The sequence below is a fragment of the Callospermophilus lateralis genome, chromosome 14 (assembly GCF_048772815.1).
Source record: "Callospermophilus lateralis isolate mCalLat2 chromosome 14, mCalLat2.hap1, whole genome shotgun sequence".
In the NCBI taxonomy this organism is placed as follows: domain Eukaryota; kingdom Metazoa; phylum Chordata; class Mammalia; order Rodentia; family Sciuridae; genus Callospermophilus; species Callospermophilus lateralis.
The window spans coordinates 40,112,182-40,131,119 of record NC_135318.1 but is presented as its reverse complement, the minus strand read 5'-3'; the positions used below and the strand labels follow the sequence as shown (position 1 = coordinate 40,131,119).

The 18,938-nt window shown below is 35.4% G+C and overlaps 1 protein-coding gene across 33 annotated transcripts in view; it reads left to right on the top strand.

Annotated features, from left to right (window-relative positions):
* Nrxn1 (neurexin 1) overlaps positions 1 to 18,938 on the top strand; it is a 1,060,252-nt gene that overhangs the window by 452,628 nt on the left and 588,686 nt on the right. For all 33 annotated transcript variants that reach the window (XM_076833753.2, XM_076833750.2, XM_076833726.2 and 30 more), the window contains one exon: positions 16,158 to 16,596. In XM_076833753.2, coding sequence (XP_076689868.2) covers positions 16,158 to 16,596 — 439 coding nt within the window. The remainder of the gene's footprint in view (positions 1 to 16,157; positions 16,597 to 18,938) is intronic.

Genomic DNA, 18,938 nt, shown 5'->3' with positions numbered 1-18,938 from the left:
CCTCTCCTCTCCTCTCCTCTCCTCTCCTCTCTCTCCTCTCCTCTCCTCTCCTCTCCTCTCCTCTCCTCTCCTCTCCTCTCCTCTCCTCTCCTCTCCTCTCCTCTCCTCTCCTCTCCTCTCCTCTCCTCTCCTCTCCTCTCCTCTCCTCTCCTCTCCTCTCCTCTCCTCTCCTCTCCTCTCCTCTCCTCTCCTCTCCTCTCCTCTCCTCTCCTCTCCTCTCCTCTCCTCTCCTCTCCTCTCCTCTCCTCTCCTCTCCTCTCCTCTCCTCTCCTCTCCTCTCCTCTCCTCTCCTCTCCTCTCCTCTCCTCTCCTCTCCTCTCCTCTCCTCTCCTCTCCTCTCCTCTCCTCTCCTCTCCTCTCCTCTCCTCTCCTCTCCTCTCCTCTCCTCTCCTCTCCTCTCCTCTCCTCTCCTCTTCCTCTCCTCTCCTCTCCTCTCCTCTCCTCTCCTCTCCTCTCCTCTCCTCTCCTCTCCTCTCCTCTCCTCTCCTCTCCTCTCCTCTCCTCTCCTCTCCTCTCCTCTCCTCTCCTCTCCTCTCCTCTCCTCTCCTCTCCTCTCCTCTCCTCTCCTCTCCTCTCCTCTCCTCTCCTCTCCTCTCCTCTCCTCTCCTCTCCTCTCCTCTCCTCTCCTCTCCTCTCCTCTCCTCTCCTCTCCTCTCCTCTCCTCTCCTCTCCTCTCCTCTCCTCTCCTCTCCTCTCCTCTCCTCTCCTCTCCTCTCCTCTCCTCTCCTCTCCTCTCCTCTCCTCTCCTCTCCTCTCCTCTCCTCTCCTCTCCTCTCCTCTCCTCTCCTCTCCTCTCCTCCTCTCCTCTCCTCTCCTCTCCTCTCTCCTCTCCTCTCCTCTCCTCTCCTCTCCTCTCCTCTCCTCTCCTCCTCTCCTCTCCTCTCTCTTTAAAAAAAAATGGTGAGAGGTCTTGAACAAGTCATCTAGGCATGAAAATATCTGTGAACCTCTAAAAAGCAATAATTTTCCTAAATTATATGTTAGCCTGAGGAGGGAGGAGCAGAAGATTATTGGATTTACCACATTTATAAGGAAGTAATTTTAAGTGGGATTATATATTTTGATTAACAATGTATGACTAACTGCACAACCTACTTACCAGTGATATGGAAACACCCAGTATATTTCATTTCTGGATTTCTCACCCTTCATTCTTCCCTTAACACTCCACTACCAGTACATGTCCTAACCTTTTTTCCTTTCTGGAGGCATTTTTCTAGAGCTAAGCTTGCTCTATCTTACTCGTGATGTATCTCTTGTTTGATACTGAATTACTATAAGCCCCCAAACATCAATAGTGAATATTCTACATTAGGATCATTAAAATTTAGGGGTTTTTCCTCTTTAATTTAATAGTAAATCAGATAATCAGAAATCCTCATGTGTATAAGTAGCATGATTTGGTAACAGAATTTACTTGAAGGAATCCAGTTATTAGAGATCTCAAGACTTTATATTTTGGATGCTTTATTCTTCTTTTTATAATCCATCACAATGTTCTCATTTCATAATGTAATTATAGTGCTATTGAGCACAAAGAACTAACATGTAGATATTATATTCCATTTTGATTACGAAGACCTATACACCTGTGGAAGTTAGTCCACCAGCAGTACTAGAGGCCAAGAGGCTGGATCCATTGAACTTCCAGGGACTATGAACTACTTAATCAGCTTTTATTTATTCATCAAGATTAAAAAAAAAAACTAAGGTGGTCTAGTTTTTACATTTGTCCTATAGACTGAAAAATGTCAGAGATTTATTGGTGTTCTTAGGCCAGTATGAGTGATTTAAGGTGATTTCAACAGCAAGCCACTGAATATGATCTCTCCCCCAACTTCCCTCCATGGATCTCTCCCTCTCTCTCTCTCTTGCTCTGCTTTGCAATTTTGACTAATTTATGTAAAAGTTAATGCCAGACTCTTTATTCTTGGAGTCATTATTATGAAAAGTTAACTGTGTTGTGGGGCTAAGGTGTGGGTTAAGATAGGAATAAGGTGAGACTACTTATTCTTTGAGGGACATAGTGGGCTTCTATTATATGGTTAGAGTAATTACCCAGGATTCAGACTGCTTGGGTTTGAGACTTTGTTCTGCTGCTTACTATATGGACTCTGTTCCTTCACCTGTAAAACAGGGACCCCAATTTTCTCAGAGTGTCTATGTCACACAGCTCCACAGACACAGTATCTACAGAATGTGCTCTGGGAAGTTCTGCAACAGGACACTGGTCCTATATCACACAGATTAAATGAGCAAAATGCTTAGAACCCTGTTATCTGTCTGATGAAACACTCAGGTTGGCCATTATTATTCTTTGGATAAAAGTGGTTTTATTTAAGATTAGTACAGGTTAAACATTAATAGTGAATTTAGTTCTAATTTTATTGATATCTAGTGATGACATTTTCCCCCAAAACTACTAGTTACTAACACTTGTTATATCAAATGCATTTCCAACAGATTGGTCAAATTGGATTCTTCAATTATAGAAAAATATTGTGTTGCTATGCTGTGCCAAGACCTAGAAAAATCTGAAGGAAAAGAAATTTAAAAAAAAAGAAAAAATCAATAATAATGATCCTACTTCTATTTAAAATGTAAATAGTTTGTTTATCATGGATTTTTTTACATTAAATATTTAAAATATTGCATTGAAATATTATCTGTTTTGATTACTGAGATTTCAGTATCTGCCCCACTTTATATTTTGTACCCAAAGTAAATACCTTACCCACTTCACCCCCTTCCTGAGCCTGCAGTATTGGATTTCACCAGTTATAGTGAAAAAAACAAAATGTCTCCAATCTGCATGCAGTTGGAGCATCTCTATTGTTTCACTAATTAGAGGAAGCTAAAGCAGCCAAGTCTAAAGATAGACTTCTGCAAACTGACTCTTAGAATGTCATTCCTACTAATGCTAAATCTGGTTCTTTATTTTCCAGTTATAAGGTAACTTAGAATTATTTTAGTCTTAGGAATTCTGAAAATTCAAAACAAATTTTGTACTCCCTTGGAAACATGACCTGATAATTTGGTTCTAAGAATGAAATGAGCACAAAGTAAGGGTGACACTGAGTCAGAGGGTCATGGGATTGCCACAAGAGTAACAGTTACCCTGGAATCAAGGGAGGGAAAATGGGATGGGAATTAAGAGGATTTTTTTTTTAACCACCAGTTGTTAAAAGAAATATATCTGTTCTATTGAGCTACTTGTAGGAGAAAGAGAATAGAAATAAAAGGAATAAGGTGTCTCTTTAGTTACATATAATAAAGGCACAATGATGGGGTTGAGAAAATGTGCCACAAATCAGGGCTCACTGAATAAATAGGAGCTCAGCCAATATCCCTTGGAGTGTTGGAGAACATGAAATAAAAACTGCGTCTATGAGTTTGGAATCAGATTAGACAAATCCTGAGTTGGATCCCTGCATATTTATCCCTGCATATGTGTAATTTGGATAAGATATTTGAACTTTCTGAGCCTTAGTATGGGAATAGAAATGCTCACTTCATAAGACTGCTGTGAGGGATAAGTGAGTTTATGTAATGCAGCTCAAAAAGCATGGGGCACATATCAGGTGCTTGGTGGTTGGTTTTAGGTGCCCTATGGACTTACATTAATATTATATCAAGCAACATAATCAAGGGCAAGCTAATCAAAGGCAATTACGGGCAAAGTGAGCATAAGTGGCTAACCCCAACTAACGTGCTGAGAATTTGCTTTGTACAAGTCCAGGACAGATGACAGCCAAGTGGCTAGGTCTGAAGTGGGAACACCTGTCTATTTAGACATCTGAGAGGTGGCCAGCATAGCATCAGATCAGCATCTCCACTTACTAACAAAGCAAGAGGATGACACCAAACAGATAGTAACCCAGTGGGCCAGCCCAGCCACCAGTTCCCCCCAAAATTCAGGGAGCCTTCAGTTAGTCAGTAGCAAAAGCAGCTGCATTTAGTAGAGAAGAAAGAAAGCAGACTTAGGAAACTGCTCTTCTAGAGAAGAGAGGGATTGGGTCACGGGCTGGTTGAATGCAGAGTATTCAGGAAAATTTCTGATGACAGTTTTACTGTGTAGAGATGACTGCAAATGGCCTTTTATTCCACATAGGAACAAGTAGCATATATAGTGACAAGTCAGCTTCTACTATTCATCTTAAATTGCTGACAGAAACTTCTATTCTCATCTATATTGTCTCAAGCTAATGTGTAATTTCAAAAATCTCGGGTTCCTTCCTCACTGTATAGTATCACTGAGAGGGAAATATTTTTGTTTATTAGCTTTAGGACTTTTTGGAACTCAGATGACAAGGCAGGGGAGCTTTCCTGTTCTCTGTCCTCAGAGAAAATGTACCTGGTAACTAATGCTTATAAAGTGATTAAGTTTTTGGCCAGACCAGTGGAAAAAAATGTAGCCATTTGCATATTTGGTCTAGGATGCTCAGTAACTGCTAGGGCCATTCTAAAATTTTTCAGTTACTTATTATTTTTAAGTTGAAAGAAAAAAAATGATTGCATCTTTCAGGAACTTATAAACATGGATCTCCAGAAAGAAGAAACATGAAGCTGCTTGAGAAGGTTTTGTTTTCTCTTTGCACCTAGTTGAGTTTGCTGAACAGGCAGGACATGCACACTGTTATCTTCCAGGCAAGGAGATCCCACACCTGCTACTCTCCTGAAGTTGTAAAGTCCTTTATTCTTCCTATTCTTCACCTTCTTGGGCTACCTAAGATATCTGAAACCAGCATTCATGTAATCCAGACACGAGTCAGTTTTCCTTGCATTGTGTGAGAGTTTGGTCTTTGGATTTTTTATTTTAGTGAAATTCCTTGGCAAAAGCCCTGCTCCTGCCTGGGAGCCGATTGAGCTTCCGGAGAGCCAATATGTTTCTCAGTTCTCCAATTTAAATGCTGCCAAGAATTTCCTAACATGTGCCATGAGAAATTCAGCTGCACATAAAACCCCATTCATTAAACAAACAGTTAACTAAGCAACCCCTGGCAAAAGGCACAACCCATCCAACATCTGAAGCACTTGGGACCTTCCAAAGGAAGTAATTAAAGAATACATTAAAAAGAAATATCCCAGTACTTAGCAATCATAATTGAAAAATAACTGTTTGCAACCTGGGGTCTCTATACATTTTAGGATTTTTAAAGTTATTGTGCTCAAATTTTCAACAAACCTAGAAAAAAAAATTACATATTTACTCCTTTTGGTACAAGATAAGTAAAACATCTATTTACATCAGGGTATAATTTGTCAACTCTGTGCTATTAGAGAGGCCACCTCATTTTGTCATTTAGATGCCCTTGATGAATTTTAAATGAACAACTTAAGTATTCCTTAACATATATTATTTGTTTAGTTGATGAAGTCTTTTAAAATGTAGACTTCACGAGGTGTAAGAGTTAAGAAATTCAGAAAGTGTTCATGTGAACATTAGCATTGAAAGGTGATTAATTATGAAATGCTTAATTGCTTTACAGAAAAGCAGTCATATATGTAAATAAGAAACACTCTGCTCTTACACATTTAAAACCTTAACATTTAAGAACTTACACATTTGAGATTATAATAGTAATATGCTTACTCTTTACACTTAATACTGCAAAATAGAGTATTAATAACCTCCTTTGATAAAGAGAGAAACTACTTGGAATTTGCCCAAGGCAGCAGTGTAACCAATTAAGTAGCAGAGCCGGCAAACCTAAGACTATTTGAATATGAAACACACACACACACACACACACACACACACACACACACATATATCTTGCATTTCATTTGTAGAATAATATTAAAGAACAGATTTGAACACAACTTCTTAGGAACAAGTCTACCTTGCAAAATCTTTTTATTGTAGCTGCTGAAAACAGCAGCATTGGCTGTCTTTAAAGGTCAGCTTCTGCTGTTGCCTTTGGGGCTCTCAGGCAGAGGTATGGTTGAGTGGAACAGGCAGAAGGCCAGGGAGAGAAAGGGAATTCATGCAACCTGGGTAATCCACAAATTGGATAACCAGCTCCTGAGGCTTCAGGTTGAGGAGGAATAATAGTCCTATAGTTTTTATTGCTGATGACCCTCATAAAAACAGTCCCATTGAAAGAAAACCAACAAATTAAACAGGCTGTTCTAGGCCCTGGTGACAGGCATTTGGTTTCTGTCTTGTCCACTATTTACTACTCTGAACTGAACTCCCTGTGTGACCTTGACAGGTGACCCTACCACCTAAAGAGAACTGCAATTAAAGAGAAGTTATTTACCCCATTGAACAAATATCTCCAATGTACTGGCAAATTGCTCCCAAGAACATTAATGCAAAATCTCTGCCAGGGCTTTATGATTAAAACTGCATTGTTTGTTGTTTGTTTTCAGGTTTTTTAATCCCTGATTTTATTTCTCTCTCTAGTTGTATATCTGTCCTCCAACTAATAAAATATTTTCTAGCTTGAGACTAGATTCTGTGATAAGTTACAATCAAAATTATGCTCCTTTGTAGATTATCACTGTACCAGTAATTATAACAGAATATAATTCTAAGCATGATAGAATTTCCTCTCACTATTCAAAAGCACTTTTTTTTTTTTTTTTGGTACCAGGGATTGAACTCAGAGGCTCTCAACCACATCCCCAGCCACATCCCCAGCTCTATTTTGTATTTTATTTAGAGACAGGATCTTACTGAATTGCTTAGTGCCTCACCATTGCTGAGACTGGCTTTGAACTCATGACCCTCCTGTCTCAGCCTCCTGAATTGCTGAGATTACAGGTGTGTGTCACCATGCCTGGTCTCAAAAATACTGCTAAGTGAATTTAAATGTATAAATTCCCATATTTTGAAAAGCTATATCAGAACAACTTGAATACGTCAGTTAAATATATTTATCTTATCCATCTATAAAACAAAAACCTCTACGTGATATGATGTATAAACATTATAAAATAACTAATGTAAATCACTTGGTTGGAAGGGGTTTCCCGTATTAGAACATATTATGAAGCTATGATAATTACATAAGTGAAGTGAAAACGAATCAGAGAAAATAGGTCAACAAAACTAAAGAGAATATTCATGCATCCTTTTATATGTAAGAATTAAATGTGTCATTTTAAAAAATCTATGGAAAATATCAAAAATTGTAGTGGTTCAAATAAGTAATCATTTAGGTGGAACAATTTGGAGTTTTCACCTTAATCAGAAAATAAAATATTTTCAAATGCACTAAAAAGTTATACATACACACAGATGCAAATGCATATAATCAAGTAATAAATATTTTACATGGAAATAATATTTTTATCAAATCTTTCTTGGGGAAGAACTTTCTACACTTAAGAGTGATGAACATGATGAAAAGTAGTAATACATGAAGCTGTTATAACTCTGGTATAGCCAAACAAGCACTGTATGATTGCAATTCACAGGAAAAGATGGAGTGCATAGTGAATGGTAGTTTATTTATAATTTATGAATATATGTGTACATATATACATATAAAGAATACATATATGTATAAATATACACATGTACTGCATAGATACAAATAAATTAAGTTATATATTTTATACTAATGACCACCTCCTTAGGAAAAATGTAAAATTAGGTGGTAGAAGACATTTCTAGGCACACAAAAAATATTTATTGGTTAATCTAAACATAATGTCTGGTGTCACTATTTTGTTATTATCATTTCATTCTTGGTTCATAAGAAGATAGTTTACTTTAAAAAAAAAATAATAATGGTGGCTATTTTTCCTTCATTAAGACTAGCTGAAGAGTAAAGAAGTCTTCTGATAACCAAATATGTATTGTCCTTATCAGTAGCATCTGCTGACTTGGAATTAGACTGTATATATAGAGGGGTGGGGAGAGAGAGAGTTATTTTATTTATTTATTTTTATATGGTGCTGAGAATTGAACCTAGTGCCTCACACATTCATGCTAGGCAAGGGCTCTACCACTGAGCTACAACCCCAGCCCCTAGAATTAGGCTTTAAACCCTAATTTATGATGTGTTACATTCTTCAAGATCACCAAAGACAAATGCCAAAAAATATCTTTATCACTTGTTTTCAAAATAACAGTAAACCACAGTTTATCCCTTCTAGTAACTTATTCAGCATAATAAATACAATCGATGGGGAGATTACTTCAAGGATTTTTTGTACTCAAGACTTGCATTTTCATATTTGAGCATCATTTTATTGTGAAACTAACACAGCTTTAAAATTGGAATTGCCTTTAAATGAATTCTGGTTCCCTCTATGATTTCCTTTCTGCTATGTAGATGAAACCAGGACTACTCTTTATTTGTAATTGCTCAAGAGTCTCTCAAAACCCCAGAGCCTATGATAGAAATAGCTCACTGCAAAAGAAAAAGAAAGGAAGGGAGGGAGAGAGAGGGAGAGTAAGAAGAAAAGAGAAGAAAAAAACACAAATGAAAGCAAGAAAAACACTGAAGTCCCCATTACTTATTCCTGATCAAAGATTTGACAAGTAACAGCAACTTGGAGAGTCCCTTAGATTCCCGAGCTCAGTTTTCTCATCTGAAAATAAGAGGATTAATCCAGTTTGCACTTTGCATCTCAAATCTCATATTACTGTAATCTATGGCTGATTTTCCATTATTTTTTCCTGAAAGACTTAAAGAATTACTAATATGAGAAAAATAGACTTTGCTGTTTAATGAAACTCAAGTTATTTCACTACATACCCACATGCCTCTGAAGGCTTCATAAAATAGAGCTGTTGACCTAAGGTCAATTCAGTCTTTTAACCACCGTTGCTAACTTTTATTAGATGCCATCCAATGTTGTCTAGGTAACTTTAGGCAGCTCATTGGAAAGAGGGAAGGTCAAGGCAAAAAGGGATTTTCTTTTCCTTTTCTTTATTTTATGAATAGGATGTTTTTGGTCAGGTTTAACTGAGTCTAACAAAATATATTTCTTTCTCTGCATTGCACAAAAAAATATTTTTTAAGCTCTAACTTTTAAGTAATTTTTGGTTTCACATTAAATGTCACATGCCTTTGTTGAGAAATGATGTTAATATAATTTATTATATTCTATTACTAGTTTTGTTATTTTTCGGTTGGGGGAAGTGACATTTAATTGAACATTTTTATCTGCACATGATCTCTGAATACAATTAAGTTAGAGGGAAAACCAACTCCTCTCCCCCACAAAACCCTCTTGTCTTTCAAATTGCATCATATGCTTCTCCTAAAAATTGCTGCAATGATAAGCATGGTTTTGAAAACATATTAGGCTGCTTTGTATGGGGCTTCCACTTTATGTACTTCCCCCAGTCCCTACCACTTTCTGGTCCACTCTACAGAGTATGCAGTGCACTAGGTGTGTGCCCTCCTCAGCTGGGGACTTCCAACTACAGATGAAAACTTCTGTGGTGTGAAATTCCCAGAAAAGCTAAAACCATGCTGGCCCCTTGTCAGTTAAGTTCAACTTTTCCTATGTATTTACTGGAAGCAGGTTCTTTGCTTGACCCTTTGTATAAGAAAGTGAATGGCCTAAGAAACTTGATCTTAGGTGGGAAACAGGACAACAATGAGTGCTATGATTTGAAGGAAAAAAAAAAAAGTGAGCACCTGCCTCTACTTTGCTTTTATACTAATCTCTTCAGGGTGGCATAAACATTGAGCAAAATGTTTCATTTTCTACCTCCATTGAATCATAAAATAATAATCTGGTTTTTTTAATTTAATTAAAATTTTTTTTTGGCTATAGCTCTTTCTACCTGTAGATTGTGCAAACCATACAAGTGCAAAAATGTGCTTTTAATCTAAGACATTTGTGATGCATTGTAAGACCATGTGAATATTTGAGTCAAGGTCTCTCTAATTTTTTGAATTATCAAATATTATTTTTATATACTTACATTTGCTATATATAGTATACATTATATCTTATTATATACTTATCTATTGAGAGATACACCGTATATTAGTATATTATAATATTTGCATATTTTATAGATATCAGTGTCATCAGGTTTGACATATGTATAAACACATTTATATATGGTAATATGTAAACTCTGTACCACACATAGTTTACATATTGCATATATATATATATATATATATATATATACATGTATATATACATATATATACACACACATATATATGTGAATATATATATATATATATAATATTTAAAAGAAACTAAATTGTTCTATTCTCAATGGGCCATATGTACCTGGATTGGACATATGCATAAGGGAGTAGTTAAAATTGCAATTTTGTAAGCACTGTGTTAGTATGTGCCTAATAAGTGCTTATCAACTGAATTGAACATATCAGCCATTGAAAAATAATTTCAAAATAATTAATAAGTTAATGCTATTGAGATGAAAGTTGAAATAGATTTTATTTCCTTTTCTGAGTTGTTCCTTAGGTCATGCCAAAACTAATACAATTTATCTGTTCAAATTACTTGTTGGAATATCCCTTGTACTTTTCTCTTTCTTTTTCATTGTATTTTGAATCAAATGCACTGCTGCAAAAAGATGATGGCTAGAAAGATTACAGATGGAAGAAAAAAAGTTAAATTCAGCCATTTGAAAAAAATATTTTCACTTGATCTTAATAGAGCTAAGTTATTAAGTGTATATCAAACAAGTAAAATAAAAACTAAAGAAGCAGTCCCCTTAAATAAGTCTTAAACCCCGTAAAACCACAGGACACATCTTTAACATCCTAGGTGACATGCCTAATTAAAAAACCTACATGATCTTGTGGAAACAGACAAATAGCCTCTCTTAAACTAGACTTCAAGAGACATTTTAATTGATAGGCACATGATAAATTCCTCTGCTTAATTGTGATATTTGATTCACTTAGAGATATTTTAAAGACAACAGATGGAAGGAACAATAATGAGTTTTTTGGAACAAAGCTTGTAACTTAGAGCAAGGTCATTCTTTTTGCATGTTTGCAAATAGTTGTTTGATTGTAAATCTTACTTAGTAACTGCTATCAAATGCTAAGTGACATTTCCGTCTGAAACAGTTTTAAATTTGCATTGTTAGCTATTCAAACAGTATTAGAAATGGTCATGATGAAATATATTCTCTATTTGTGCCTCCACATATTTTTTGATAAAATGGAATAATGTAATAACACCTAAATACATACAAACTCTTGTAACAGGATCTGATAGATAATGAACTGATAGATCTTACTGATTCTTATAGTAAGTGGTTTTAATATTGTTGGCAGGTTTTATTGCTGTCATATGGCACAGAAACCAGCTCTTGAGAGAAAAGAAACTCCCAGTATGGTGTGCCAACAATGTATGTGTGTTCCTAGAGAAAGGAACTTTACAGAGAATGTCCACCGTGTAGCTCAAACGACTCTGCAGATCTCATCACTATAATTCCTTTAACAATCAACAGTTAGCCTTGTTAACTGTCATCCTTGTTAAGACAATTAGATTATGCAATTCCCTTAATTCAATATAAGAATGATAGCATTATCTTTTGTAACAATAACAATATTAATAAAAGCAGCTAATATTTGCTGGGTTGTTTACTCTGTGCCAGGTCCTCCATCCTTGCACTTTAATTGAAATATAACTTATTATTTCCAGTAACCCTACTGTGGTCAATATTAACATCCTATTTTACGGATAAAATTCTGAGCCTTGGCAAGGTTGAGGAAACTTGTATAAGGTCACAGGTTTGCAAATAGATAAGCTAGCATTCTCTCTGAAATCTGACTTGAGAACCTGATCCTTAGCCTTTATTTGTTATCATTTCCAAGTAAGGAAGAGAAAAACCAAGACAGATTGAAATGAGCCATTCATGCTATCACAGGGAGGTTCATAATAAGTCTGAATATCTGCATGGATCCTTGACTCTAAATTTAGTACTCATTTCACCATCCCATGGCCTATCACAGTTAATGTCTGAAAAGCCTGGATCAATGGGTGTTAATTAATTCAAAAATCTCACTGGAATTTCTAGTCTGCTGCATATCTTTATTTTTTAAAATCATAATCTGAGTGGCAAATGTTTTCTCACTGATATACTCATTTTGTGAACTCCTACTCTTTGGGAAGAGCCTTGTCCATCAGCCACTAGCGCACAAACCTTAGAAAGATGTAGTATATATAATATATATACCATCTGCACAAACCTTAGAGAGATGTAATCCTCCAGACATATCTATGAACCTGGAGATGCAGTGTACATTCTCTTTCTTTATGTATTAGTGTTTCAATATATCTCAAATTAGAGAATAATATACTGCCATCCAAAACCAAAACTGGAAAAAGTCAGATAAAGAAAAAGAACAATAGAGGCTTTTATCTCTACCTCATAGCACATGGTTTGTGGGAAAATAAGATCAAGAATTCATAGCTAGGACACACCTATCCTTTTTAGATGTCCGTTTTAGAAACTAGGAAACTGAGATGTTCAGGGGTTGGGCAATTTGGCTTATATAATTAGTGTTCAAATTAAACCAAGTTTACATATAGACTGTCAAACTGGTCACTTGTATCCTTTAACTTTCTTGTTTTTCCTGCATATTGTCCTGTTTTCAGGGCTATTCGTAATATTAAGGATGATAGTCAGTGAGTGTTTCTCTCAAATGTTTGACCTAGGAGAGTGAAACCCAACCAGTTACTTCCTCTTCTCATTCTTGCCTGTCAAAGTTGAAGTGACATTTTCAAAGTCTTAACAAATGTTGGAGGAAAAGGAAACAAACCGTCATGACAATATGTTGAAATTTTTATGGTGGCTGAAAACAAAAACTGAAAAACAAAAACCAATAAATGTTGAAAAACTGAAAGCACTTTTTATGTCTCTATTCCTTTGATACTTATGATGGAAGTCCTTGAAGCATGGAAGTGAAATTAAACATTTTTGAATTGCTTTTAAAAAAATCAATTATCCCAGAAGAAACCTTGATTCTATAAGCAGATCCAAATGAGCATGCAATAATATCACCAATGGCTGTGTCATTAGACTATAGATAAATTTGTTCAAGAGTGAAACTTAAATTGTGACTTTCTACATGAATAAAAAAATGTATGAATAAGTATAAAGTAATCCCATGATTGAGTACTACAATGTTGGAAGCAAAAATAGCTTACACATGGATTTCAGAAAGATTCAGAAGACTCACAGCTACTCATTATTCTAATTGAACTAGATTCAGGTCATTTTAAGAGTAAGTCTAACTTTAGAAAAGAAGAGTAATTATGAAATCTGGGTCAGATGAAGTAGTGTCAATTGAGAACTATATGCCTATCTATCCAAAATTGCTTCTCTTTTCTAGAGTAGGCTTTCAATGAATATAAAATGGGAAGGAAAAAAATACACATTTTGCTTCTCCTCAAGATTATTATTCTCAAAAAATGATTTCACCTCTGGAGAGGGCTAACCCAGGTGTTAGTCACTGTAAAAGTAATTCAGACCCCACAAAATGAATTTGAACATGAGATTTCCCCATGTATAGGCAATTTATCATTTGGAAAGTGGATATTCCAAGGCATTTTCACATTCTCCTAGAGAAAGAGATAAAAGTTAATAATTAAGTTGTGAGATTAGTTCCCAATACTGCATCCTGTCATAATTTTATTATTATTATTTGCCTGTAATCTGAGAAATAGGTTTAGAAAGTAAAGGAAGCATGTTATTCAACTCTTAACAAATATTTACTGTCTTCTCTGTGCCAACTACTGATTTTGGTCACACAAGGCTCCTGCCTGCATAAATCATAGATTCTGGTGGATATTTATTTGGGGGTGGGGGTGGTGAAGGAGGATTACATTGCTAATCCTAATTAATATGATCAAGGGTAATAGCCTTACTTTTCCCTACATCTTCCTGAATCTTATCAACAAGACACCCAATTCACTCATAAGATGATAAATCTCTCACTGACTCTGCTCACAGTTGTCCTAACCCCACATCCTTCAACTTTGTAGTGACTGATGTTAGATTAATGAGAAAATATATCTAGCCACATACCTACTTTATCATGTCAGAAACTCCCAGTTCTATAAAGGTGGTTTAACTGCATGAATAGCATGAGAGCATTGATCAGCATTTGCATCATTTGGATCAGAAAATATGCATTCTTTATTAATATCTCTGTCCAAAGGCTCTCCAAATATTAAAATATAAACCACCAGGAAAATGAAAAAAAATTATAGGCTTGGCTAGCATGGGAGTCATGGTAAGAGGTTATAACTTGAAAAATCATCCATGAAAAGCATTTTTTCCACTTTTAAAGATCTCCAGAGAAAGGCAGTCCTAAATCAACTTTCCCCAGGCTTAATAGCTCTTCTCTCTTTTCAAGACAGTATTCTTAAGAATTAATGTAATTCCTTTTTTGTTATTGCTTAAGTTCATTTTCTTTTCTTCTGTTGTCAGTGGATGCTTGTTAAGTCATTGTACATATTTATTCAAAGAATAAAAGATATTATCTTCTTTACAATAATCCTTCTTCAAGATTAAGAAAAATTGAAACCACAGGCTCAGCACTGGAAAGATGAGCCATTTATTTGATGCAAATCAAGTATAAAAACCAATTATTTAATGCAGGCCTATTTTCCAAACATTTTTCTAAAATAGATAACTTTAGAACCGACACCTCTATTAGACTATGATTAAGCAATGATATACATGATCATGTAGTTTGATGTGGTTGAAATTTATAGAAAACTTACAATGTGTTGGATTGATGACCTTCAAGTGATTTTCTCAATTACATGTATCTTCTTATGTAATTGTTATAATCATCCTGCATAGTGTTAGTTCCCTTTAAGGAGGAAAACCCAGGTTTGAGAGATCTTACTTTTGGGTAATGCTGGAGTCAGAACTTGAACTCCAGAGCTGTCCTCTTAATCACTCTGAGAAATAAAGCTTCCACTCACAAATCATAATAGGAAGTTCACGGGGGTGAGCTAAAAAATTCATCTCTTTGTTCATTCAATTGACCACAGGTTCAAAAGACACACCACTGTGTTGATTTGGATGACATCATAGCATTAGTCAATCAGATACAGGCAGTTTTATTTTTCCTGTTAGATAAATACATTTTTAAATTTGGATAAATTCATTTATTTATTCACAGGAACATTGACTGTGTGAAAATTTTCAGTACCTTAAAATAATTTCAAGTTATCTTGACATAAATAATTCATCCTGAAGTCAATATGGGCTATGTATTTTAGAAATATGATTGTCTATTATATGCATTTGGTAAAGAAAGGATATGATATTCTCTTTTTCTGTATGTAAAAATACCTATAAATTTAGTAAATGTAATGTGATAGCAGAGGCATGATGTTATGAGCCCTGCCAGTGAATTTACCCAATGTCTTATTTAGATTTTCATAAAACCCTAGGACTATCATCAAGCATTCAGAACTGTCTAGTCACTTTAGATGAAGTGCCTCAGAAAATGAGCATATAAGAAAACCTTTACTTGTCATTTAAAGAAATTAAAAGTAAAACAAAACAGGAGGAGAAACGTGTGTTGGATAGATTTACAGTAAACATGACATTCCATATATCATGGTCCATGTTACCTAACAGTATCAGCTATCAATGCATGGATGGACAACAAAGAATGTTTGCATCTTAGTTATGTGTCGTGGATTTTTCTCAGAAATTTCAGGCCACTTAACATCTCAACTTTTTTGATTATTATACAAAGTAAATATGCACCATTAATATATAGACTTTAGAAGGGTTTTAGAGGACAAATATATATATATATTTAAATCCTACTTCAAATACTTCAGTGATGGAAAAACTAAATAACCTCAATACTCATATTTAATTTCAAAAGTATAATATCCAACTAATAAAACAGCCACCTTTAATAAATTTAAGTGTTTATGGAAATATTGCAAATTTATTTAAATGTATTTGCACATTTATTTAACTATTTGAGGCAGTCTCTGTGCCTACGCCCACACATACAGTATCTGAATTAAATTTATATTCAATGAGTTGATACTTGAATTTTATTTATTTGAAAAAAGACTCCTTTACACAACAGAATTAACTAACATTTTGTGCTTTTTTTATGATCTACTTGCAAATTACATGAGCTAATAACAAGTTCCAGATATTAAAATATGAAATTTAGTTTCTCACTGCTATTCTTTACCCACAGGTTGTATATAAAAACAATGATGTAAGGCTGGAATTATCTCGACTTGCCAAGCAAGGAGATCCCAAGATGAAGATCCATGGAGTGGTGGCATTTAAATGTGAAAATGTCGCAACTTTGGACCCAATCACTTTTGAAACTCCAGAGTCTTTTATCTCTTTGCCTAAATGGAATGCAAAGAAAACAGGCTCCATATCCTTTGATTTCCGTACAACAGAGCCAAATGGCCTCATTTTATTCAGTCATGGCAAGCCAAGACATCAAAAAGATGCCAAGCACCCACAGATGATAAAGGTTGACTTCTTTGCCATTGAGATGCTGGATGGCCACCTCTACCTCCTCCTGGACATGGGGTCAGGTACCATAAAAATAAAAGCCCTGCAGAAGAAAGTGAATGATGGAGAATGGTATCATGTAGACTTCCAGAGAGATGGACGGTCAGGTAATTTATCACTTTTGTATGCTGTTTATCTGCTGAAACATCCCACCAAACCCCAGCCATACTTGAAAATTAAAACTAAGACATAGGAAAGATTTCATGGATATCTCTTTCTCTCTCTCTCTCTCATAAAGGAAATGGTCTTATTGTTTCTGTTTCACATAATATAAAAATCATAAGGAACTAATTAATCATCATGGTTGCACATCAAAACCCAAATGCTTAGATGGCTTCTAGAATAGTTTCGTAAGTGAAAATTTGTTGGATAATCAACTGCCGATTTTTGCAAGAAATCTAATCTTGAATTTGGCAAAAGACAAATTTCAGGGTTCTTGTATTCTCAACTACATCTCATGTCATTGGACATCTGGAGGTACAGGTTCTGGCAAACATGAAATACCAAAATATTGGAGTGATCCACACATAAAATCCTCGCTTTGGAACAACACACTTTTATCCTAAGAGGATCTATAATATTGAAAATGCTTTAATCTACTAGTGTTCAGAGCTCTGCTGCCTTTCAAACACTTTTCCTTTGGACCTTTGAAATTCTCCCAGTATGTATTTGTTCCTCTGGCTTCCTTCCATTTCCTCTTATTTCTCTAAGAAGGTAAAGAGGAGCAGAGAAAATTTCCCTGCAATAATTTACACTGAAAAATTAGGTAGTTGCTTAGGGAGAATAGAGTTTTAAGAGAATGCACTTTGAAGGGAGAAGATCATCCAGGCAGAGGAAAGGAGCTTTGATAAAGCTGATAAAGAAGAGGAAAGATGGGAAGGAGAAAAGGAGGGAAAGAAGAGAAAGGTAGAGAAGGAAGAAAGAGACAAAATATCTGTTTTCAGTTTACAACTAGAAAATATTTCTTTTAAGCTCTTCACCCAGTAAGTGCCCCTATCATTCTTCTAATTTTTAAATCAAATTACATTATCATAGAAGGTATCTGAATTTAGATCTATATACTGCCTTGCTCCCTTTTCCCCAACTCTCTCATTTGCTTAAATATTAAAACCCTACTCTGTATTTTCTTCTAAATAACAATGTAAGCTTGGCTAAGGCATTTTTAATGGACCTGAGTTTCTTCATCTGTAAATCAAAGTTGGAAAAGACTCCATTTAAACCCAGTGATGGGGGAGTCTACAATGACAGAGTGGATTCAATATTTCTAAAAAGCTTTCCAGATAACTGATGATTCATCAAAGTTGGGAACTACACACCAGATGCCACCTGGTGCTTCTTTCAGAACCAATAATCTGTGGTGACCATCCTGTTTCAGAAGGGCTATGCTGAAGTCCTGAGCCATCCTCTCCTTCCATCTTCCTGACTTGAGCCCCCTTCCCACTCATTGACTTTGGTTTCTTGAGAGTCGAACTGTTTCCTGTATCCCTATTACCCAAGCTTTTCTCCGTGTTTATTGATGAAGAAGATTGTGTTTTTGCCCTTCTTGAAATATATTTCTTATGCAATAAAATTAAGAAATGGAAAATATGAGAATTGGGATAGCAGAAGGAAGGACAGAACCCATTGCTCTGATCTGTAGGTATCTTGGAAACTCTATTTCTAATTCAACTCTCTAGAAAGTTAGTCCCTCTCAATCTTCTACTTTTCTAGAGAATTTTGCAAATTTATGAATTCTTCTTTGTTTTTTTGATTAATCTGAAAAGAGTTCTTGGTTTTTTTGTTTGTTTGTTTGTTTGTTTGCTACCGGATATTAAACTCAGGGGCATTCAACCACAGAGCCACATCCCCAGTCCTATTTTGTATTTTATTTAGAGACATGGTCTCACTGAATTGCTTAGCACCTTGCTTTTGCTGAGGCTGGCTTTGAACTCCTGATCCTCCTGTCTCAGCCTTCTGAGCCACTGGCATTACAGGTGTGCACTGCTATGCCCAGCTGAAAAGAGAAATATAATAATATAATGTCTCTCCTTGGCTCCCTCCAACCTCTCTGCCAGAGTTACAGCTGATTTGGTACTTAAGAACTTTTAAGCAAGAATTTAAAAGAGGGTGGATGCAGAGCTAATCTAGCATTTTCAAATATTAGGCTATGGATGATATAATTTGACTTAAGATATACCTAAAATAAAATTTTGAAAAGAGCTTTCAGTCGTAGATCATTTTAAGTCAGGTTTTCTAACAGCTTAAAATAGAAACAGAATATATCAGAATCAGTAGACTTCTTTTGAAAGTTCAAAAAAGCAAAAAATACAAATGTCATATCAGTTATATTTCATTCATTAGGTATTTTCATTCATTAGGTATATGAAAGTAATATATGGTTAATACCAAATTGTTAGTAAATATAAAAGAATATAAAGCATAAAACTATCCCTTGTTCATTTGATAACAC